This window comes from Rattus norvegicus, chromosome 18 (assembly GCF_021556685.1).
Source record: "Rattus norvegicus strain SHRSP/BbbUtx chromosome 18, alternate assembly SHRSP_T2T, whole genome shotgun sequence".
Taxonomy (NCBI): domain Eukaryota; kingdom Metazoa; phylum Chordata; class Mammalia; order Rodentia; family Muridae; genus Rattus; species Rattus norvegicus.
Genome location: NC_141551.1, coordinates 60,429,823 through 60,453,545, shown reverse-complemented (window position 1 = coordinate 60,453,545; position 23,723 = coordinate 60,429,823). Strand labels below are relative to the sequence as shown.

General features: G+C 46.8%; 1 protein-coding gene across 6 annotated transcripts in view; it reads right to left on the bottom strand.

The window, feature by feature from the left end:
• The window catches only part of Nedd4l (NEDD4 like E3 ubiquitin protein ligase), a 332,826-nt gene extending 315,613 nt beyond the window's left edge, over positions 1–17,213 (bottom strand). For 5 of the 6 annotated variants that reach the window (XM_087592401.1, XM_087592381.1, XM_087592408.1 and 2 more), the window contains exon 1: positions 16,823–17,213. Coding sequence is in view for 5 of the 6 variants with exons in the window: in XM_087592381.1 (XP_087448507.1) it covers positions 16,823–16,870 (48 nt within the window). In the remaining variant the exon portion in view is untranslated. 6 annotated transcript variants of the gene reach the window in all.
• Positions 17,214–23,723: the final 6,510 nt, after the last annotated feature.

Genomic DNA, 23,723 nt, shown 5'->3' with positions numbered 1-23,723 from the left:
AAAAACAACCTTTAAATTCCACTGAATATGCACAAGATCCAAGCTTACAAATATTTGCTCAACTCCAAACAGGTTCTGCATTCAGCAAGAAATTTTAGTTTTTAATTTCCTAGGTCGCTGAAATCAACGGTAATCTATGTAACTTCTGTGAAAATGCAGGCTTTGGAAAAGGGTTGACCCCTGAGATACGTACGTATACACACACACACACACACACACACACACACACACACACACACGAATGCACACACAAGGGAGGGCAGGAAAACAGACAGACAGACAGAAACACAAAGACAGTGAGACAGAGCAAGGTGTCAAAGGCATGAGGGCAAACAGTCATATAAATGAAGTAACGGTAAAGAAAGAAAAACACACATGTACTGTGTGTACACACATGTACTGTGTGGAAATCCACCGCTAACTGCCACTCCTTCCCTTTTTCTACAAGGTAAGATGTAATGAATTTCTTCCCTGATGCAGATTTTCCAAGGCAGGAGTATTCCCAAGGGTAGGCTCTCTCCTCTTGAGTAGAGTTTAAACACCAGGAAGTCTTCTGAGCCTTGACGGCCACCTTTGAACTCTACACACATCGACTGGAAGTCGTCAGCTAATACAATACCTTCTTGGGCCTTCTCAGCTGGGGCTGTCACTGTGGAAGCCTGCATCCCATGACAGCCACTACAGTGAGTAGTGGGCATGTGTGCTCTCCCAGGGGATAAATTTAGTTTCTCAAAGCAGCTAGTCAGTGTCTGGCTTAGGGAAAAACCACATTATTAAGGTGCTGTTGTAAAGTAATGGGTCTGATCTAACTGATCTAACAGTACTGAGTAAGGAATCTAGAGAAACACACTGGCCCATGGTCACGCCACTCAAGAGTAAATACGGGATTCCCCAAAGAATGTCCTGAATGTGCTCACTCGGATGGCCATGTGTGGCCTCGCTCTTTAAAAATAACTACCATTCCTTATTTTATCATCGTTATCTTAGCTAAGAAAAAGAAGCGGAAAAGGGCCAAAGCTATATAGAAGATGCTGGTGACCTAAAGTCTGGGCTCTAACACCTGGACTCACCAAACAGCTGGTAACTGGTTGTTGTTTGCCTTGGAAAAAACACACAGCGAAAGCATTTACCACCTGGGACATGATTAAGGTCTTCTAGTGGTGGCAAGGGAAAGAAATGTTGCTAAGGAATGAGAAAATAAGCAAGTAAATGAAGCACATTCATTCACCTAGGGAATTTTCTGTATTGAGCTACCTTTAAAAGCAAAGGCTGGGTTTGGGCAAAAAAATCAAACTGACAGTGGGCAAGATGTCTTAGATCTAAATGACAGATCTCAGCGGGGCTGAGCTGGGGCCAGGTGACAATCCTCCATAGCTGACATGCCGTGGTCTATCAGTCATTCAAGAAGCCTCTGCTGCCAATTAGGAGTCCCCTCCCTGTTAGGTCCGACTTCCTTGAGAGTCAAAAGCATGCTGAGCAATAACGATATTAATGTATTAATAAACACAACCTTCAGCTTGCAGGTTCTATCCAAAACTGACGCTGTAAGTTGACAACGTGGGCCAAAAATGTCTTTATTCTTCATTTGTGTATGCAGATGTGCCCACATGAGTTTACACACACACACACACATACACACACACACACACACACACACACACACACTTCCCAAGATAATGATCTGAGTCTGATGATCCTGGGTCAAAGTGTCTTAGAAGGAACTGGCTCCCAAAAGTCATCTCCTGACCTTGTATGTATGTTGCTTATGTAGGTCCAAGTGCGCACACACACACACACACAAGTGTAATTTAAAGCCTTTAAAAGACATATGTAACTGAAAATACTGCTAATGACTTACAAAGAGCACAGCCACGACATCTGTCCCTGGAGCCCTGACATGATGAGTCACTAAGGAAGGTAACCTGCATAGGAAGGACCTGTCGCATCTAAAACGACACCCAGGACAGGATGATACTTATTAAGCTTATTGAGCAGCAACTAGTTCCACTGCCTCTCAATCCAGAGGGCATTTTGGGTTCCCCTTTTTCGTCTCAGACTTTCTCAGAGGCACAGCCATTACTGTGGACGCCTGGGATACTTCATGGCCACACGGAGAGCCGGGGCTTTGGCTGTGTGCTTTCCTTCACTTCGTCTTACCTTAACGGCAATGGCGGCACATGTTCTCATCTCAAGGCTGCAGCAGAAGGCTGACAACTAAATTATATTTCTTTGACTACCACTGTGAGTCCTTAGAGATTGGAAAATTCGATCCACTGCAGAGCGGGACTATAAATAACCACCTTCCTTCCTGCCACCTCCAGTATGAAACCAGCAACGACTAAAAAGCACTCCATAACCCAGCGTGAACAAGCGGGCTTCCATGGCTGGGAGATGGAGGGAAGGATGGGGACATTTGAGACAGGCAAGCCCAAGAAGTCACTGAACTTTCCTGGGGGAATGGTGGTGGTGGTGGTGGTGATGGTGATGGTGATAATGGTGGTAAGGGAAAGTCAAAGAGGGTTGGGGAGGGGCACCCAGGAGACACGCCCTATCCGATTTGGTTTAAGTTTTCACAAAGACCCAAGTTTAAAGCCTGCTTCTGGGTACTTCCTAAGTACATGGTTTTGGCCAAGTGATCCACCATCCTCTCTACTCCCCAGTTCTGGAACCAGGAAAAACAGCATGATCTCCATGACCCATTCGTGGATTAATTAGATTAACCATGAAGAATGGCAACACGATAGAAGAGGGGGTTCTTGGTCTTTGCACTGTTGACATTAGAGGCCAGAAACCTGTCGTAGAGAATGACATGTAAAATATTGAACAGCAATCCTGGCTTCTATCCTCCAGACGCTGTATAGCACCTTCCGAGGCTGGTGCAGTCACAGACGCCTAGAAGGAACAAGGCAATTGGGCCCTGTATGGTTTAAAAGGAATGCCCCCCCCACTCAGGTGTTTGAATGCTTGGTTCACAGGGAGTGGCACTATTAGGAGGCCTTGTTGGGGTGGGTGTGGCCTTGGGGTGGGTGTGGCCTTGGGGGTGGGTATGGCCTTGTTGGGGTGAGTGTGGCCTTGTCAGAGGAAGTGTGACAACTGTCTGGGCTGGCTTTGAGATGATATGCTCAAGCTACATCTAGGTCTCTTTCTGTCACCTGCAGACCAAGACGTAGAACTCTTGGCTCTGCTGTACCATGTCTACCTGCACGCTGCCATGCTTCCCACAGTGATGATAGTGGCCTGAGCCTCTGAATTGCAAACCAGCCCCAATTAAATGTTCTCCTTTATAAGAGTTGCCTTGGCATTACTTCACAGCAATGGAACCCTAACTAAGACAGGCGTCTAGGTGAGACCACTGTCGAAGGTCCTTAATGAACAGATACTTTTACCTCCTTTCTTCTCAGTCTTCTGAAATTGAGAAACCTGTGGGATTATTCCAGACTCTTCTTTCTTGCCTAACGAGCAGTAACAAAATGTAACAGGGTACCTATCCCCAAATATCCTCGGTCCTCATCCCCTCCTTAGTTTCCACCCTCATCACCACCATTCAACCAGGACAGCTCCGTGACCTTCTATGGCTCTCCGACTTAAATCTGCTCTCCCTGGTTGTCTCATTTATTTATCATGGCTGCCTCCAGGCAGGCATGGTGCAGGCGAGGCTGAGAGTTCTACATCTTCATCTGAAGGCTGCTAGTGGAAGACTGGCTTGCAGGCAGCTAGGGCTAGGATATTAAAGCCCACGCCCACAGTGACACACCTACTCTAACAAGGCCACACATTCCAACAAGGCCACACCTCCAAATAGTGCCACTCCCCGGGTCAAGCAAACACAAACCATCACACTGGTGCTCTGTGCTAAGTTTTATCTCTGTATTGATTCGTTTATTTGTCCAGCCCACTGGAAATGAGCAGTCACTAAGCTACATCCCCAGGCCCCAGGATGAACTTTAGGAAAACTTAAACCTCAACAGATTCCTCGGAGTACCTCACACAAGCAACCAAGGCCCAGTCACTTCCTGAGGCCCACAAGGCCTACTTCACAGGTTGCCCTCCAGACCATCCCCTCAGCTCTCAACTCCCCAACACAATACAACCTGAAGCTTCCACTCCTGGATGAAGACTGTGTAGGTTCAAGTCCTGCCCAATACCTACTACCTTGTTTATTTAACCCCTTTGTGTCCTGGTTTCCCCAGCTGCAAAATGAGATCTCAAAACCTGCCTCAAAGCTCTATTGTAAATGTTTCGGCTCATTTAAAACTTTCGTTTTAGTGGACAAAAAAAATCACATTTACTGTGTGTGATTTAAAATATACGTAAGTTGGGCTAAATCGAGTCAGCCGGGACATGTTTGCCTGACATTATTTTTGTGGGAAGAACACTCAAAATGTGCTCCATGACTTTCAAGAATGCAATACGTGTCTTATGCACACGGGTGCGCTGCACCTGTACACGGGTGCGCCTGCACATAAACACCCAATGAATAAATGTAGCACGTTGTTATTAACTCTATTATGCCACGGTAGGCAACTGGTGTCGTGTCTCTAATACAGAACACATACTATGTAACTACATCAGCACTTACAACACGGACAGGTCTGCAGATAACCGGGGTGACTGTGCTGGCTGGTCCTAAGCCAACTGGACACACGAACTAGAGTTATCTCAAAGAAGGGAACCTCAGTGAGACCGCCATAAGATTCAGCTATAAGGCATTTTCTTAATTAGTGATTGAGGGGGAGGGTCCAGTCCAGTATGGGTGGCTCCATCCCTGGGCTGGTAGTCCTGGTTGCTATAAGAGAGCAAGCTGAGCAAGCCAGGGGGAGCAAGCCAGCAGCACGCCTCCATGGCCTCTGCATCAGCTCCTGCCTCCAGGTTCCTGCTCTCCTTGAGCTCCTGTCCTGACTCCCTTTGATGATGATGAACGGTCACCTGGAAGTGTAAGCCAACTTTTGTTTCGGTCACGGTGTTTCAAGACAGCAACAGACGCTAAGACAGTGAGTTGGTCCCAAAATTTCCAAACATCTTTGTCCATCCAAGAAATAGGTCAGGGGTCAAGGACAACCAAGAACAGCTAGACTTCCATACGTGCAGCTGCTAGGGCATTTATTTTTACTTAAAAATCAAGTATAGGGATCACTCTTCAAAGCTTGGCACCTGTCTTTTGACTCCTCTTCACAGCTTAGACTCAAAAGGACGTATGGAGTCATTTTTCTCCTTAACGAGGCAGGCACTTCTGTGCAACTTCTTCGATCAATCCCATCTGGTTTTTTTTTTTTTTTTTTTCAAAATATGCTAGTTTTGGCTTTTGCTTCACTTGAGGTCTTGCTAACCTGTACTGCAATTCGAGATCCTTCTGACTCAGTCTTCAGAACTTCAAGCGTTCAGACCACAGATGGCTTCTCTCCACCCTTGGATTGCTGTTGGTCATCATCAAGATCACTACCACACGGGCTGGGGATGCTGGTAAGCTGGCCTCTAACCTCCACACACCCCACTTAACAACAAGGTCACAGATTTTTGTATCGAAATGATGATACAAACCAAAGCTTGGATGCCCGAAATAGAGAAACAGTTCTTGACCAATGAGCCCAAGTGTTTCAGTTCTGCATTCTGTCAATGTGTGTGGTCAGATGGGGGTGGAGGCTGCACAACCCTGTGAATGTACTTAATATTATAACTGCTTAATATGGTCGACACAGTCAATTCTGTGAGAAGGAGGAAGGGGCGGGGGGTGGGGGGAGCAGCGCAAACAGACCTGATGCTAAGACCCAGAATTCCTGTGGACGAGTCTTCACCTGAACTGAGATCTCTGGCTGCAGTCACAGCCCAAGAATAAGCTGCTGATAACGTCACCCAGAGCCCACACTCTCATAGAACCAATTTGGCCAGAGACCTAACATAGCTTGGTGCTTTTTATCTCATGATCGTTCAAGACCCTAAAGTCATGCCAAACTGGACTCAAGGGAAGGAACAATGTCCGTTCAGCCCAAGGATGGCCATAGAGACAATGACCAAGAAGGATGGCATATTGGACAGACTTGGGCAGAACCAGAAGCTGCCACATAGGCAACCAAGTCCAGCACTGCTGGCTCCTCTGATTTGGCCAACCACCTCATCACGTTTCCTCAGCCTTACCTTCATTGGGGGTGTTTAGTTGTCCTGTTCTGTCTTTACATATAGGACATATGTCATAAGGAATAAGTCTGTCATGAGTTACCAAACCTTTCCTTCAGGTACAAGAGAAGTACACTACTTGTGAGAGCATTATCACAGTGTGAGAGTGTGTGCGCGCACGTGCGTTCATGCTCCTACCATCTTCCCAGGCCCATGCCAAGGGTATTCTGAATACGGAATGAGTAGTAAAGAGGTGGACCACAGGGCAGCACAGCTGACTTGGGCAAAGCTCCAGGGGTAGGGCAATACAAGCCATTCCAGTCTCCTTGACACATATTGCTGAGAGATGAGCAGATCTAAGCCTCTGTGGACCAGAGGGACACACAGAGAGAGACTTCCTGCGCTATTGTGGGAATGAAAGGTCCTTAATCTTAAGAGAAAGCCACAGGAAGCCATTCTCTCTCCTCTCCAAGCAGTATACAAAGAGTCTGGCTCCAGCTGCCAGTGGCTACTACCCTCAGATAAATAAGGCCTCTGAGGAGAGCAGGATTATGGATGGCAGAGCAGAGCAAAGAGCTCCCGCAGTTTCTTAATGACATCACTGGGTTGACAGACCTGACCTGGGAGTATGTTCCCTAAATGGCGTATGAGCAGTGAATACACCAAGTGCAGTTACAGTCCCGGGGACAGCTACTACAACCTGCCATCAAGCTTAAGTATCATGACATACAATTAGAGACTGGCCAACCCAAACCCCTAAACTGTACGGCACTGCCAACTGTAGCCTATAATCAGAGAGATTGGGGAACTAGGAGCGGAATACACAGGGCCCATCGACAGACCATGCGCACATAGACTGGAAGGCGGGCTCATCCCCTCAGAAATACTGGTCAGCTGAGGTAGGCCTAGCTCTGATCTGCCTCAGATTAGAGACAGCACAGTACTTGTCGACTCCACCCTTTTGTTTGGGAAGGGACAACCTCTAGGTCACACCCAACACTTAAAGGGCAGTAGCTGAAAGGCAAAACAAAGAGCCTCGGACCACTTAGATATTTATGCAAACAGATAGAGCAGAATTCTGTAGTGTACACAGTGTTAGAACAGGAAAATACCTGCAGGACGTGGTGCCCGTAAGCTATTTGGGAGTTATTTGGGAGGTTGAGGGGAGGGATCACTTTGGCCTCTGAGTTCCAAGGCCAGCCTGGATAGCAAGATCCAAAATGTAATTAAACCAACACCAGGCCAATGCACTGACATAGATTTATATTAAGAGGTGTCACTGCAAACCTAAGGGAACAGATACAGAGACAGACTCAAGTCAGGTCCCAGTCCATAATCTTCATAGAACAGTCCAAAAAAGCTTTCAGAGAGCATATAAATGCAACTAGAATTAAATCATTTTCATGCAACTGTCACCCACAGAAGGATAGAAACACAAAGGTCAAGTGTCACGGTAGAGAAAACATCTGTAAAAATATCCAGTCTACCAGCCAATCGTGTATCCTTTCTCCTCCCATCTGGTGGGGAGTACCCAGCTGGCAAAGAGATGACCTTGGTACCCTTGGTAAAGAGCACAAGGCAGAGCCTTGATAAACACGTGTCTGACTGAGCAAATATCATATCCATATTCGTACCAAAGCGCTCTCACGTTTTTTACCTGAACCTTGAGGCACAGGCTTGGGGAGGGAGAGGGCGTTCTTTCTATTTTCCTTTTATACATTTGCTCTATCTCCTTAAATGTTAAACTTGAGATTAACCTCTAGTAACCATACATATTTATGGACACAGTTATTCAAACACAGTATGTGATTGCAGCTACACGTACACTACAGGGACCGAGCTAGGTCACTTCCATCTATTGCCGCCTTTGTGTTTAGAGTCTTCAGGTTCCGCTCTCGTTAGTTATTCGTAAAATACATAATAGGTTCTCTGCAGTCATAAGTCCCACAGTTCTGCCTTATTTTTAAACTTGTAAAGAAAAAAGAAAAGGTCATACACACACACACACACACACACACACACACACACGCGCGCGCGCGCGCGCGCGCGCGCATGCACGCACGCACGCACGCAGGTAACAAAGAAAATAATTTTTTAAATCACCTGTAATTCCTTTGCTAAAAGTTCAGACATATCCAGGCACTAACCTGCTGGGATATCCCTAGACATTTTTAATATGTATAAACAGAATTCTATTATACTGGATTTATAAGCCTCTAAGTGTCATTCCCAAAGATGTTATTACTAACACATTTCCATATTAGCCAATATTCTTCAGTGCTACCTCCTACCCACACCCCGGACTGCTCGACTCTTCTAAAGCCTCCTGACTCTCCTCAAGCCCCCTTCTGGAAGTGAAGCCAGGAAAGCTCTCACCCCGGGCTCAATGTGTCGTCTTCGATTAAAGTTCACTGGAAGCTAAGACATGACTGCAAGGCAGGCATGCCAAATGCCAGCTTCTCGGAGAATTCACAGGAAGGTACCCTAGGGCTCCCGATCATCATGGAGAGGTCAGCTCAAAGAGCCGCTGAACTCATGTATTCGAGAACCACTACTCTAGAGTTTAGCAAGACTAAGGAACTGGGGATATCCAGATGTCAGTAGAGTGCTTGCCTTGCAAGCCAGAGGCCATAGGTTAGCCCCCAGGGCACCCGGAAGCAGGCTTGAAGGGGAGGAGAGAAGGGGAACAGACAGAAACAAGAAAGACAGGGATGATGGGTGATCTTAGTGGGAGAGCATTTACCTAGAAGGACCCTGGGTTCAGGTCTTAGAAACGAAATTCATACGTAAATACAACTAATGAACCCAGTAAACTCTTCAATTCGGACTCCCTGAGCTTCTCAGTGGTGATGTCTCAAACACACGCAAAAATGTGCATATAAAACTAAGGGATGGAAAGATGATTCTTCCAAAGAACCTGGGTTGGGTTCCCAATACCTGCAGGGCAGCTTACAACCATCTAGAACTCCAATCTCAGGAGACCTAATGCCCTCTTCTGGCCTCTGCAGATACCAGGCATGCCTGTGGTGCACAGACCTACCACAGACAAAACACCATACAAAGACATACATACATACATACTCACATTGTAAGTAAATAAGTAAAAAAAAAAAAATCTGCTTATTTTGTTTTAAAACACTTGTAGCTAGGAGGTGGTGGCATATGCCTTTAACCCTAGCACTTGGAAGGCAGAGGCAGGTGGATCTCTATGAATTCAACGCCAGCCTGGTCTACAAAGCAAGTTCCAGGACAGCCAGGGGTACATAGTGAGACCCTGTCAAACAGGACACATATCCTCTGCCTGGGAGACAGGAAGCAGAAAGAACTCCAGCACTATTCCCACCTGACTTCAACTGGCTGAAAACCTCCAGTACCTAGAGCCCTGCCCAAGTATCATGGAACTGCCACTCACACCCATAGCAGGAGATTTCCCACAGTGCATATGTCCTTCTCTGTGGGACCACTGTCCCAATGAGCCCTTTCACGATCGGAGTCCAGATGGATAGCACATCACGGCTTCTTTCAACTGAGAGAAAACATCTCTGAGAGGCCCTTTTCTCTCGGAGAACAGAAGACAGAAAGAGAATCCACACTCCCTCAGGATGCTTGCCTGCCAACAAGTCGCCAAACACTGAATGTTAGGGGATCTGAGTGGCTTGACTTTAGACTTGGTGAGTTTTGAGTCAGTACATGGCTCCACAGTCAGGGACAAAAAGTCAACGGAAGTGTCAAATTCAAGCTAGTTACCCAGACGCATGTGGTGGGGGGCGGGGTGGTTTCTCACTTACGAGTATTACGGCAACAGTCAGCAGTCGGGACATTTGAATTGAGAGCAAACCTAAATGACTATAATAAAAAGTCTAGACAGGTACACCTACCAGCTTCAGCAACAGGCTGCGCTACAGGTGCGCACTGGGAATGGAGAATCTCTTCAGCAGGGCTGGTGATGAGGCTTAGTTGATATGGTGCTTACTTAGTGTGAACAAAGCCTTGGGTCTGGTCCCTACATAAAGGAGACATGTGACAAATGCCTAGAATCCAGCAGGAGGATTGGAAGTTCAAAGTTGGCCTGGGCTCCACAGTAAATTGGAAACTAGACCCAGATACAAATAACCCTGAAACTGTGTTTCAAGAAAAAAAACAATCTGTTCAGCAGCGAAGCCTAGGCATGATGGTGCTAACCAGCTCCTCGATGACAAGGAATTAGAGGAGACTCACACGACACAACCAGAACCATCAGACAAGGAAGGACTGGTGCAGAAGAGATCTCTGTGCACTGGGACATTGTGGTAACTTCTCTCTTCAAATCTAAAAGCCCGCCGCCCTCTCCTGAAACTGTTTGTATACATCTGGGTAAAGACAACATTGAAAACACTGAAAAAACTGATGGCCTCTGTTGCTGTATCCATTGAGAATAGGCCTTCTGGGTGTTTTTATTAAATAACTGATTTTTTTTTTACAAAATATATTGGTTTCTAAATCTAGTTTCTATATATTCCATCTCCAAATTATGCTCTCATTTCCATTTTCTACCAACCAGCACAGTGCTCAAATAACAGTAAACAGTATAAACATTGCCACCTATAGTCGGAAAGCAAGAGTATCAGTTTGCACTGCCACCGGCAAGAGAAACACTGTGACAACAGTAGTTCAGTTTATCCTCCTCACGCCCTTCATTAAGCCCAATACTGGATTAATTATTACAGAATGTCCATTCTTCTCAATGTGGACTGTCAAAAGTGCCCTGTATTCCCAACTAAAAAATATTTCAAAGGCAGGTGTGGCAGCACACACACACACACACACACACACACACACACACACACACACACGCGAGCGCGCAGTCTAAACCACTAGTCTCAGAAGCTGAGAGGATGGCAGGCCAGAGGCTCAGGACACACCTTTACCCATCTCTTTAAAACGGAACAAAACAAAAAACAGAATGACAAACTCATCTAATCAAAGACCTGCAACACCAAAATTGAAACCTTGTGAGATTCCTCCTCCTTCTCCTCCTCCTCCTCCAAGTCCTCCTCCTGGTCCTCCAGTGTTCTCCTCCCTCTCAGAGCTGCTACTTACCCAAAATGCAAAATTAATCAGGCGGTGGTATCGCATGATTTAATCTCAGCACGACCTAGGGAGGCAGAGGCAGGTGGGACTCTGAGTCCAAGGTCAGCCTGATCGACAAACTGAGTTCCAGGACAGCTACACTGAGAAGCCCAGTCTCAAAAACAAACAAAACAAAACAAAATTAAGGACAATAAAATCTGTCTTGCTTATCTTTTAACTCAAAGGAGAAAATTGTTTTAAAGAGAAAGCAGTAAGCTTTCATTCAGTCAGAGCCATTTAAATTAGGATTTGGGTTTGGTTTTTTCCCCCAGGGCTGTGGATCCAACCCAAGGCCTCGGGCCTTACCTGTTTTTATTATGCTATTTGAAACACTACACAAGGCAGAAAGGTGATTAAATGAGCCGTGGATGAACGAGGGTTCTTCTAATTTACAAGGAAGTCACGTGTGTTGTTGCAATAATGTTACATTCTAAAATGATTCATAACTTTAAATGGCTTTAAAGACATGTGATTCCTGTGTAAACTGTTCTCACCAGTTTACAGGAGAGAACTCAATGCATTTACTCCATTCACAGGAATTTCTTCCTTGAACACATTCCTTTTTCTTTTGAACACACAGTAAACCTATAGAAGTTCTCCAGATTCCCCAAACCAACTTCCAGACACACGTTCCCCAGTAATAGGAATGCCCACTGTCTCAGCCATGCCCTAGAACCACAAGGTATCTGCGTTCTCCATGGCAGCAGAACAAACTGCTGTCATCTCAGGATTTCCATGTTGCTACTGCTCTCAGCCCTTGCAACAAATTATTTTATTCCTTCAGTTAAGTCACCTGCTTTTCCATAATAACATTCATTCAAGCTTCCGGAAAAGAAAACAATGTTCTATACAGAAAAGGCCAAAGTTGCTCTTTGAGTCCCCGTCTCACTATGTAGCCTAATTAAGCTTCCAGCTTGCCATCTCCTGCCCACTGACAAAAAGGGGACCTAGGAGACTCTCATAAGTGGGAGAGGGCTTGTCACATAGGCCCTGGCTTCTAGCTATAGAATAAACAACAAACAAACAAACAGCAAAGTTTTTAAATGGCGCTGTAAAACCAAATCTGCTTTAGTTTTTCAATGTTTAGCAAGTGTGCAGCAGACGATTCACCCACTGGTCTTGCCCTCACGGCCTATGAGAACGGCAGTCCTAACACAGCACTAGGGATGACACCATTGGGAAAACAGTCTGGCAGCCCCCACACCTTAGGACACAAACATTATGTACACGGTAAAGCTGTCTTGTCCGTCTTGTCTTCCATAGCTGCCAGGGTGAACCTACAGATGGCTATTTGGCTCTGGGTTTTCCTCCACGAATGCCCATTAAAGATGGTTTCTCTCCCTCTAACACTTGCTCAGATGCAGATGCAGAAATTGGTCTTGAAAGTGCTAATCTAGAGCTGCGACCTCAGCAGAGAAGCATTTACTTTATACACAGAGCCCTGAGTTCAAGCCCAAACATCCTGGCAAAGAACAGGGAAAAATGTTCCATTAATACACATTCTAAAGTAGACCTAAAGCTTGGAGTAAATCACTGGGGTTTTCTAATCAATAGTACTCATCGGTTCCGAAACATCCTTGTTTCATATTTTAACATCTATGAAATAAAGATAACTTCCTAAAATTGACAGCCAGTCTTACTAGGACAACAATATTAGTTTTGGGCATATAAAATCATGATGCATCTTAAGAGGACCCTGCCCTTAGAATGAAACCAATATGCTATCTGTGGCCAAGTTATCCTTAAGTGTTCATTAGCAAGTTTATAATGATATACAAATCAGTAAAGACCCAAAAGGCACTGGAGAAGAGAGCTGACTGCATCAACTGCACACACTGCCACACAGGAGAGGCACGCACGGCTACTTTGTTTCCAGGTGAGAACATGACCCAGAGAAGCTAGATGTCTCACCTTTTTTTCATGAACTCTCCCAAGCTTTAACACAGTATGGAGACCGCACTAACGAGGGCAGGTAGGCCATTCTGGTTAAGGAGTGTTTGAATGCAACCCACAATGGTTAGCTCACTTGCCACTATCACGAAGAATAACCTAACTGTGAAAACCTTTCAAGATGCTTTGAAGAAAAGGGAGATCCGTCCTCACACCTTAAGAACTAGGGCTGTGGGACCGACGGGTCCACTCACTCGCTGCATGTCTTTCCTGCAGGTTTTTTTTTTTTTTTTAAGCGCTCTTAGCTTCCATTCCTCAGCCAGAAATAACAGCGTACCGTAGGGTCTCTAATGAAGCGGAAGTTAGATGCCATATGCTTAAGGCTTGGTACTTGCGTAGCCTTATTTGTACAGAATGAGAGACACATTCCAAGTTCCAGCTCCGGCCATTTGCCTCATTCGAGCCACCAAAAATATGCTAAGTGACATATCCCATCATTTTGTTTGTTTTTGGGTTGTGGATGTTTGCTTCTTGGTTTGTCTGTTGGCATTTAGTCGAGGCTGGCCTCAAGCTCACCGGCCCTTCTTCGGCTCCCTAAGTGCTGGGACACCACAGCGCATCTTTTCAAACGGTTGTCATTGAAACCCTGAATCCAATAGAAACTCTCCCCGACCCAGAGAAGACCCCTGTCTCAGGTGTAATGAAACACTTCAAAAAAGTAACAATAGCAGTCTTGAGTAAACCATGCCAGCAGGCCCTCAGATGGCCACAATTTTAAGTACCAACAAGAAGAAGGCTCTTCAAGGACCCAGGCCAGTTGCAGAAACTAGTCCAAGCCGTTCTGATTCAAAACCAAATCTGATCCTCAGCCGTGAATAAGAACTGCTGTTCATTACCCAATCCCTTTCAGCACCCAAACTCCGCGGAGGGAGCTTTTGATTTTGGTTCCCGAAACCGAAATGATTTAAATAAGAGTGAATATGAATTCTAAATCACCCGAAGACATTCAGCTGCAAAGCGTGGCAAAAAGCTGTGTGGCATGTATGCCCACAGGAGCAAAACCTACATCCCAACCATTCTCCCATATACATGTGTATACTAGCCAGACCTCAGCCCGATGACCCCAAGCAGCAGCATCTTGGCTCTGCTATCTTGCTAGGTTCTAGATTGGCACTATGCTTGACAGACAGTACAGAGCTCGCCAGTGCTTTATAAGACGGGGCATGACTAAGTCCATTCCAAATGCAGAATGCTTTCTGGCACCATCAAATATAAACACAAGTCTACTCACAAGGAAACCCTGGGTACCCTCCACTTGCAGAGAGGTTTATAAGTGGACTCCTTTCTACAGCTAAACAAGCACCCTCGCGTGATACTTGTGGCCCACTGGTACACCCTTTTTAACACTTGGCAAGCCTGAGGTGCTTGGGCATTCCACATCCAGAGCCTGTTAATTGCTGGCCTTTGTTTGCTTCCAGACTAATTCCGGAGACAAACCAAATACATTTAATAAATCGATATTAATATTATACAAAGGCATTCTGCCTGTCTTCAAGGGCCCCCCTGAACAGAAAGAAACCTCCCATACCAAACAGATACCTTAGAAATATGAAGGCATCCATTGTCTATTGGTAAGAGAAAAATGAAAAGAGGTAGGTGAGGCTTATTTTGTGTCATATGTGATGTGTGTAACTAAACAGAACCGTCAATAGCAAGGCGATACCCAGATAAATTGTGTATTCTATCCCCTATCCAGTCCCTCTGATAACAGGAGGAGGGGAGAGTCACAGGCGAGCCCACACACACTCGGTTCCGTGTCTGTGCTCTCCACTTTCACACCCCACACCGGTCAAGATCTACAGGGATTCTCTGGAAAACAAAAGTGGCAAGATGCGCCCTGAGGTGGATTCTGTCACAGGCTGTCATGGTAAACAAAGCAGAGATGGACGCAACAGTGACAGAAAGAATTCCTTTATGCAGATACATTTTCCAAAACAGTCTCAAAATGTTCCTTTCAAGGAGCTTTTAAAAATAATCCTGTTATTTTTTAAAAAAAAAATTAAAGAGAATCTAAGATGAAACACAGCTGTCTTCAACTCCCTTGATACCTCACCCAGGAAGCCCTTTGTTTAGGAACGGCAGAATCTCAGCACCTCAAGACATCTGACTGCTCTCCAGCTCCAGATAAGGAGCTAGGAGGAGACTCCCCTAGGTAAACAAAACAATTCTACTTTTGCCCATCTCCAGGTGACTGCACGCGCACACACACACACACACACACACACACACACAATTTATTCTACACAAGCAAATCAGAAACACACCACACATTACTTGCATTGTGATCATTCTTTGATCACAAGCAGTCCAGTAAGCTTATCCAGCACTATCAAAAAATAAAATAAAATCAACCCCTACACGCCCTGCCTTCCACAAGATACCCATTTCATTCCACACTTAGGTAGAACACACACACACACACACACACACACACACACACACACACACACACACCCCATGCCAGCAGGGAAAAAGCAAAGCCACAACGTGAGCCTGTCTCAGATAATAGACTCCCTTTAAACCCCACCCCCATCACCAGAGAAAGAGGGAACCTCAGAAAGAAAGGAGGGAGGGTAAGAGAGACCGAGAAAGCCCAAATTTCCAGGCATCCACTTTTCATGAAATGCACAACCAGGATAGGAAATACCTCCCTGCTGAGTAATGCTTCATGGGTTGTAAATTCACCTCTCGAAAGGGGAGCCAGACCTGGGCGCGCACCCCGCCAGATGGTGAACCACTCCTACCTGCTCCATCCAGCCTGCCTGTCACTCCGCGCCCGCGACAGGCCTCCCACCCCCCTTTTTGGCAGAGCAACACACCAATAAGAGTCGAGAATGGCTGGTCGAGTGAGGGCTGAGCAGTGATTTAGCAGGATCGTTTCAAAAGGGGGAGTGGGGACCGCGATGAGCGAGTAGGGTTTTTAAAAACAAAGCCCTCTCCAGTCAAACCGACCGTTTGGGGGTGTGGCTTATTTCATTCGTTTTATTAATAAAAGAGATCAATGGAGCTTTCTTCTCTCCACCCACCCCAGAGATGCCGGGCTTTGAATCCTCCGGACCGGAGAGAAATGGCAGGGTTGCAAGCTTCCCCTAAGTTTCCTGCAGCACCTGCCTCCTCCCCAGATCACCTCCACACACCAAAATAAGAGACTCTGAAACACACAATCCCAGCTCCAGACTTTGCAAGAGCAGGGTCAGCCGCACGCAACTCTCCGGTGTCCCTCACTCTTGCCGGGATCTGCACACATCCGCTACGGAGCGCCCATTAGCAAGAAAAGTCCCGGGGGAAGACACCACTAGGCTCCTTAGCAGCCCCCAGATCGCCGGCACCACGCAAAGACCCCTGCGGCCACCTAGACGTGACACACGTCACGGACTCCGGGTTGCAGGAGCGTAGTCCAGAAAAGTTGCCCAACCGCCCCGAGAGACAGCTTGCAGAGGAAAGGGACCCGCGGGGCAGCGGCGCACGCGGCCTCCGCCCACCCCGAGAGCCACGGGCGAAGCGCACCGCCCGGGTGAAGAGGGAGGACCAAGCCACCCACTGCCCGGGACCGCTCGGGATCACCCGTAGTCCCGAAGCCCCTGCTGGCGGGGGACGCTCACAGCAGAGTGGGCCCTGTCCCCTCCTCACAGCGCTCTGGGCAGGAACTCACCTCCTCTTCCGAAAGTCCGTAGATAGGCTCCCCGAGCCCGGTCGCCATGGAGCCGGCGTCCCGCGCGGGGTCCTAGACGCTGCGACGGGCTGAAGTGCGTCGCGGGGCCGCGACCCTCTGTCCTTCTGCGCCGCCCGGCGGGGAAGGGCCGGCAGGTGAGGCTGCACCCGGCCGCGGCGCCGCTTCCTCCCGGAAGGCTGCGGAGACGCGCGGACTGGCGGCTCCGAGAGCGCGCCGAACGGCAGCTGGCCCGGAGCTCTCCCCTCTCTGTGCTGAGCCCGCCGGGCTCCCGCCCCGGTTGATGGCTCTCCCGGCCTCCCCCAAGCCCGCTCGGCGATCCCCGGGACCCGCGCGCCCGCCCCTCGCCTGCTCCGCCCGGCCGGCTCTCCCCGCCCCGCCTGCGCCGCCCGGCGCCCAAGGGGACCCTCCCGCTCGCCGGGGCGGGCACTCGCGCCCCCCAAGCCAATCACAGGCCGGGCTGGGGGGCGGGCCGCGGGGGTGGTGGTGTTTCGCCCCACGCCCACCCCACCCCCGCGCCTCCTGGGTCACCCGGCGCACAGTGCTGAGCTGGGGCGCGCCCTGGCGGGCTGGGCCTGCCGGGTTGACCCTCCTCTTGCCCCGCTTCTTTCTGTTTTGGGTACCCGTAGAGTGGACCTTAGGGGACCGTGAAGACACCGTGAAACAACAACAAAACCACTATGCCCGTCTTTTTCTCTTTTTCTTTTTTCCTTTTTAACACAGAGTCTCCAGGAGCTCTAAAAAAGAGCGAAGATGCATGTTTCTAGACCCCCTTTAAATTCTTGGCAGCTATGGCAGGCCAGACTTGGCTAAGAGCTTCAGCTCACCAAAGCGATTTTCCTGGCCGGGCGGCCAGCCTTGGAGAGGCTGCCCCGGTGTGGCCGTGAGTCGCCATTGCTGGTGTCAACTCAACTGGGAACAAAACCAACTCTGCGCCCGCGCTAAGTACACACCCACCCACTTGAAACCGGCTGCCTAGTTCTTTGATAAAAGCTCGTTTTGTGAGGCACAACGCGAAATACCAAATTCAAGTTTAAGTTTGTCCTTTACAAACGCAAACGATGGAGATGTCTTATTAGCCACCGTAGGAATCTTCCCACGTTCCAGATAGGGAGTTTCTCTAGCAAGCCCTTCATTTAATCCTTCGATGTTTAGGAATTCGTCACTCTACTTTTTTCAAGAAGTCTTTCCTAGGAGAGGGGCGTGGCGGGGCGTGCCTTTAATCCCAGCACCCGGGAGGCAGAGGCAGACCGGATCTTAGTGTGTTCGAGGAACAGCTAGGTCTGCATGGTAAATTCAGGACAATCAGCTATACAGAGAGACACTGTCCCAAAAAAAAAAAAAAAAAAAAAAAAAAGGAAGCCGTTTGCTCCTTAAATTTAAATGTTGAGTGCAGTGGTAAATTAGAAAAGAAAACAGGAAGAACATTTTGTTTGTCTTTAAATAGAAAGCACCAGAGTGTCTGGTATTGTCTGGGTGCTTAGGATTTTCACTGAAGGAAGAGAGAACTCACAAGATCAACTGACTCAGCTCGCCTGTCCCTGCTAAGCGGCCAAGTACTTGCTGTGCACCTGCAAATCAAAACGAAGGATGTTGCACCAGCCCCAAACATAAGTCCTCTCTTTTCTCCATTGCAATGTGTCCCAATGTGATGACTTTCCTTTGAAGTCAGCCCCATGGAATCAGCACACTGCTCAGAGAGGGAAGGGGGGAAGGAAGGAGGGGGAGGGAGGCACGGGGGTGGGGGAGAAAAGCTCCTAAGTATGGTGGAGAAAGTTTACTATAAATATGTGGGAGAGCATGGCCAAAGACAGGGACATCTGGGAGAGTCCGGAGTGGACATGACCCTGAGATGGGGGACGGGGTGGGGACACAGGGAGCAACTTCCAGCCAAGACAGCCAGGGCCAAAGGAGTAGATGAAAAAACCGGGTAGTTGGGGGAAAGGAAGCCCAGCCCCTGGGCTGGAAAACTTTAGGGTACTGAGTGGGGGTGTGCTAACCATACCCTGTAACAAGTAGGGACTGAGGGATGCTGGGAGACCAGAGAACCTGTCCCCCCCATTGACTTTGATATGTTAAATGGGCACCTCAGCCATCTGTCCTGGGTTTGAGACCTAACATGAGCCCTAACATGAGCCCCTCAATCCCTACTAAGAAATAAAAATTGTGAAAGCACACATGTCATAGACCAATGCTGTCCTGGGCTTTTTCATGCCAAGGATTTCCATGAAACCTATGTTATTTTTCTTTTTAATAAAAGGTACACACACACACACACACACACACACACACACACACACACACACACAATTTCAGACGACCTTCTATGTGTCTATGACCCACATAAATGAAAGTCATTGCTTCTCAACATATACGAGCAGGCCTTTGTCAAATTTGCAGTTCACGTTGTGTTATGGGGCAAGGGCGATGAACTCTTTAAATTTCCTGAAAGGAAACTGTTTCCAGGGGCTTGAGAGATGATTCGGTAACAAGCCCATCCTCCTGCGATGCCTGCAACTCCAGATCCAAGGGATCAAATGAGCTCCTCTGTCTTCACACACGTCCAGCCATGCAGACATACGTATAAATAAAACAAATTTTAAGAAAAATTATCATTGTCATTCTAGAGGTGAGGCCGACTTAAATAACTATTCTCTCTAAACCGAAACATTCTCTCCGGGAGGGAGGCTCCTCAGACTGGCTCAGACAGCTGCAAGGCTTACTGAGAACAGTAAGTTCCCGAAGGGAAGACCAGCAGTGCCTGCAAGTTGGGCAGGGAGCTGTAGGGACGCTGCCTTCTGATAGTATAGATGGGCTTTTCCGAGGTGCAGCTGACTTTGAGTCACTCAAGTTCCTTTGAGTAATCCCGATAAACTCATCGGTTCCCCAAGCTATGTCAGGAGGAACTGTTTCATCGTGTCCTATCTGAGATGAAGACACATCTGTTCATCTCTCCGGGTAAAGTCAGACAACAGGCACAGTCATCCAGATACTGTAGAGGGCTGTCAAACTTTCTCATCCAACCTCTTGTCATCCTGCTCCCTCCCGCTCCCATCACAGCCAGTGCCACCTGCAGTGTGGGTCACGCCCTTGACAGTCACTGAGGGGCAGATAGTAGAAGTGGGGCATGACTGTGATCAAAATAGTGTATGCATGTGTTACATTCTCAAAGGAAGAGTCAGCAACCGTTCATATTGAACTACACATATCGTTTACGACATGTTTACGAAATCATAATCTGCGACATCGTTCAAGGTCCTCTGTGAACAGGCTCAAACAGAACATTTATTTACTATGTGGATATTTACTATATGGATAATAAAGAAACCTTATTGTCTTTTAAGGAACTGATGAGTTTTTGCATTGTGGATGACCGAAAAGTTTTACTTGATTGTGATTTTTTTTTCCTAGTTACTTTGGCTTCCCAGAGATGTAGAGCATTAAGCCATAAAAGAACCCACTTAAAACTATCGTCTCCTTGGCGGCGGCTGGTTATCAGCTTCCCCACACCGATGGTCTTGTACACTTGATGCACATTAAAGGGCATCTGGGGAGCTTTAACAATAGACCAAAGGTCGGGTTGTCCTCATGGGGAGGGGGAGGGGTCAGTGGAGGAGGGCAGGGGTCAGTGATTACCGTAGCAGCCCAGGTGACCCTCACATGCAGGTTAACTTGAGACCCGGATCCTAAGCCAACAGCTCCCAGACTGCTACACAGAGAAACACCTGAGGATCCACCAACCCAGAATGTAACTAATACTGGGGTTGGTTTTAAGGCTCTCCAGATGATTCTAAAACACGGCAAGGGTTAGGGGCCCCTGGAGCGGGGCCTTATTTTTGCACTTGTACATTTTGATAGCTCCAATTCCCTTCTTTTTTTCACTTGAGAAGAAACTATATATTACAAGCACGCACAGATCTTTTGTAGAGTAAGCTAGGATGTGAACATCTACCCTTTCGTGGGGGGATATCCATCAGCGTTGCCCAGGGATCTCGGGGTTGTTATGGGCAGGGTTGGTGGAAAAGGATAGCTAAGAGAAACTACACAACGTTATCAGGTAAAACAATCAGTTCTCCCCCATCAGCTTCACGTCTATTCAGAGACCACGCAGTGGCTTCTCTTCTGAAAGCTGTTGTGTTTTGTCTTAGACACTTTAGACTTGATATTTGAGGGGTGTTTGGCAGATGATCCTCAGTGGGATCATCAAAAATGAAGTTTTAGCAAGCACACGTTTCAAATGAGAAAGGTAGTCACAAACAGGTGACGGGTTAAGGCTGAGCTGCCGGTGTGCAGGTTACCGAGTTGTCTAGTAGAATTCTGGGAGTCTTTTTTACATTTTTTTTTTTTTGGTTCTTTTTTTCGGAGCTGGGGACCGAACCCAGGGCCTTGTGCTTCCTAGGTAAGCGCTCTACCACTGAGCTAAATCCCCAGCCCCAAATTCTGGGAGTCTTAATCCCATCTGGGAAAACCATAGTATAGAATAATGTGGTATACCACAAATTTGCATGGGTTCATCAGTTAAAGCTGATTTTTTTCCCCAAGTGGGAAAACCCATGTTTTCCTAGGAAGACATGTTGAAAATGGTGACAGACCAGGAAAAGCTGGGAAAGGCTGGTGTCACCGTGGAGTTTAGCAACATTCCTCGAGTCCCAGAAAACCTTGAAAAATCAAGGTGTTTGTGATTATATGAAAAAAAAAAAAATAACTAGTGAGAGGCCAAATCTTTTAAGTTCAGACTCCATTGTAGAGAACCTGACTTAAGTTTGAACTCAGGTAAACTAAACACGCTGGTTCCTAGCATTAGTTTCCAAGTTACCCCACAACAAAACCCGAGCCTAGCCCCAGTCTCTAGGCTAATCCTCAAGAAGACCGGTGTCTCCAGGTTACACCTCCACAAGACCAGCATTTCCAGGTTATTCCCCCAACAAACCTGCACTGCCAGGTTACAAGCCCACCCCCAGGTTACCAGCCCATCCCCTGTGTGACGATGGTGCGGTTGGGGAGTAGGGGGGCAAGCTAGCTGGAATAGAATAAAGACCCTTCTGTGAGTTGCATCAGATTGGCTCCTGTCTCTGTTTTGGGAGATCACTGAAACTTCCCTGGCACTAGACTAACGTTGGGTTTTTGACAGTTACAGATGTAGATAACAGCATATGACTTGCAGATAACTACTTTTATATAAAAGGAGCTAAGATTTTATGAGGTTTTTACAAAGTACATTTTGAAGACCTGTACTTTTTTTTTTTTTTGAAGACCTTCCAAAAATATATTTTGAAGACCCATCGATTCTGGCACTCTAAAAATAACAAAATACCAAGATTTAAACGTATGATGCCTTATTCGCTCAATTGACAAAGCATCTGCCCTCTGACTGGCTGTGTGAGTGACTTCCTCCTTCAAAAATCATCATGTCTAAGATACACACCTGCCCCATGTTACTGTGTACCCTTCTCCTCCTCTGAGAGTTTGTATTAAGGAGTGTTCTGCTTATTGCCTTCCTACTGTGCTGCTTCTCCTGATTGACAAGCAAGCCCGCATTTCTATTCTTTCACAGGTTGCACTTGACTCTTTACCTGTGCCTAAGGTAATAAGTCAGAGTTATGTCCCCACTTCTGAGAAAAAAAAAAACGCTGGGTTTTGCTTTTATCTATTTGGCTGATTTTGGTTTCATTTTTCCCAGTCAGGGATTCTCTGTGTCATTCTGGCTCTCCTGGAACTCAGGCTATAGATCAGGCTGGCTTTGAACCAGAAGTTCACCAAGCCTCCCAAGTGCTGGGATTAAATGCATGTGCCACCATGACTAGGTAAAACACTGTTGTTGGGTTATGCTTAGTATTACTTTTTTTAAATCCCTTATTCAGTATTGATATTAAGTTTCATTCTGAATTATATTTGTGATGATGAAACATTACACCTGGAGCCACAGGAGAGCAAGGCAAGAGAGCTACACTCCCTCCTCCCCACTGACCCACCCTCTCTCTTACTGCAAATCGGACATTATTATTATACAACCTTTAAAGCTTTGCCAATATAGTTTGTCGGTGCCTTTTCCACATTTAGCTTCCTCGTTTTTTATATGTTTCTCTAGGGTCATCTTTTCTAGAAGTTGGTCCTTTTAAATGACTTTGTGAAGAATCAAGAGAGATAAACTCAAGCTTCATTCATCTGAAAACATCTCCCCTAGCCCTTCCTTGACACATGACGAGATGGTGCATGACTCAAAGTCCTTGTGGAATGTGTCCCAGTCTCAGCGGGTTGGAGCTATGCCTCTCCAGTCAAGCTCCCATTGTTGGAGATGAAATGCCTGCTCTTGGTCTAATTAGGTTGCCATATCTGCTTTCAGGATCTTGGTGTTCCAAACTCTATTATTTCCACACCTGGGACTTTTGTTTTTCTTTGCCTCAAACCCCTTGCACTTATGTGGATTTAAATCTTTTATAAACCCTGGAGAACACTTGGCTCTTATGTCTTCATTTAGACCTCTTGCCCACTCTCTATGTTCTGTTCTTCTGGAACTCAGCTAATTGCGTCTTTCGGTTCCCTTCCTTCTGTCAGCTGCCTTCACGGACTCTAGCTCCTTTCTCTCTGCTAAATTTCCAATGAATTCTTCAACTCCCCCCCCCCCACTTTATTAAAGAATTATTTCATTGAGTCTAATTTTCCGTTTAACTCAGCAACTGAGTTTTGATTGAACAATTATAAGCTTTAAAAAAAAAAACTCTTTTCCAAAACAATTCTATCATTCTTTTTGCTTGTTTTAACAGGGGATGGGGGCGGTCATCATTCTTGATAGTTTCTGGCTCTGTTTCTATCGTTTATTTTATTATCTATTTCTTAACACTGCTGAGGACTAAGTCCTACGGCCCTACATGTACTAAGCAAG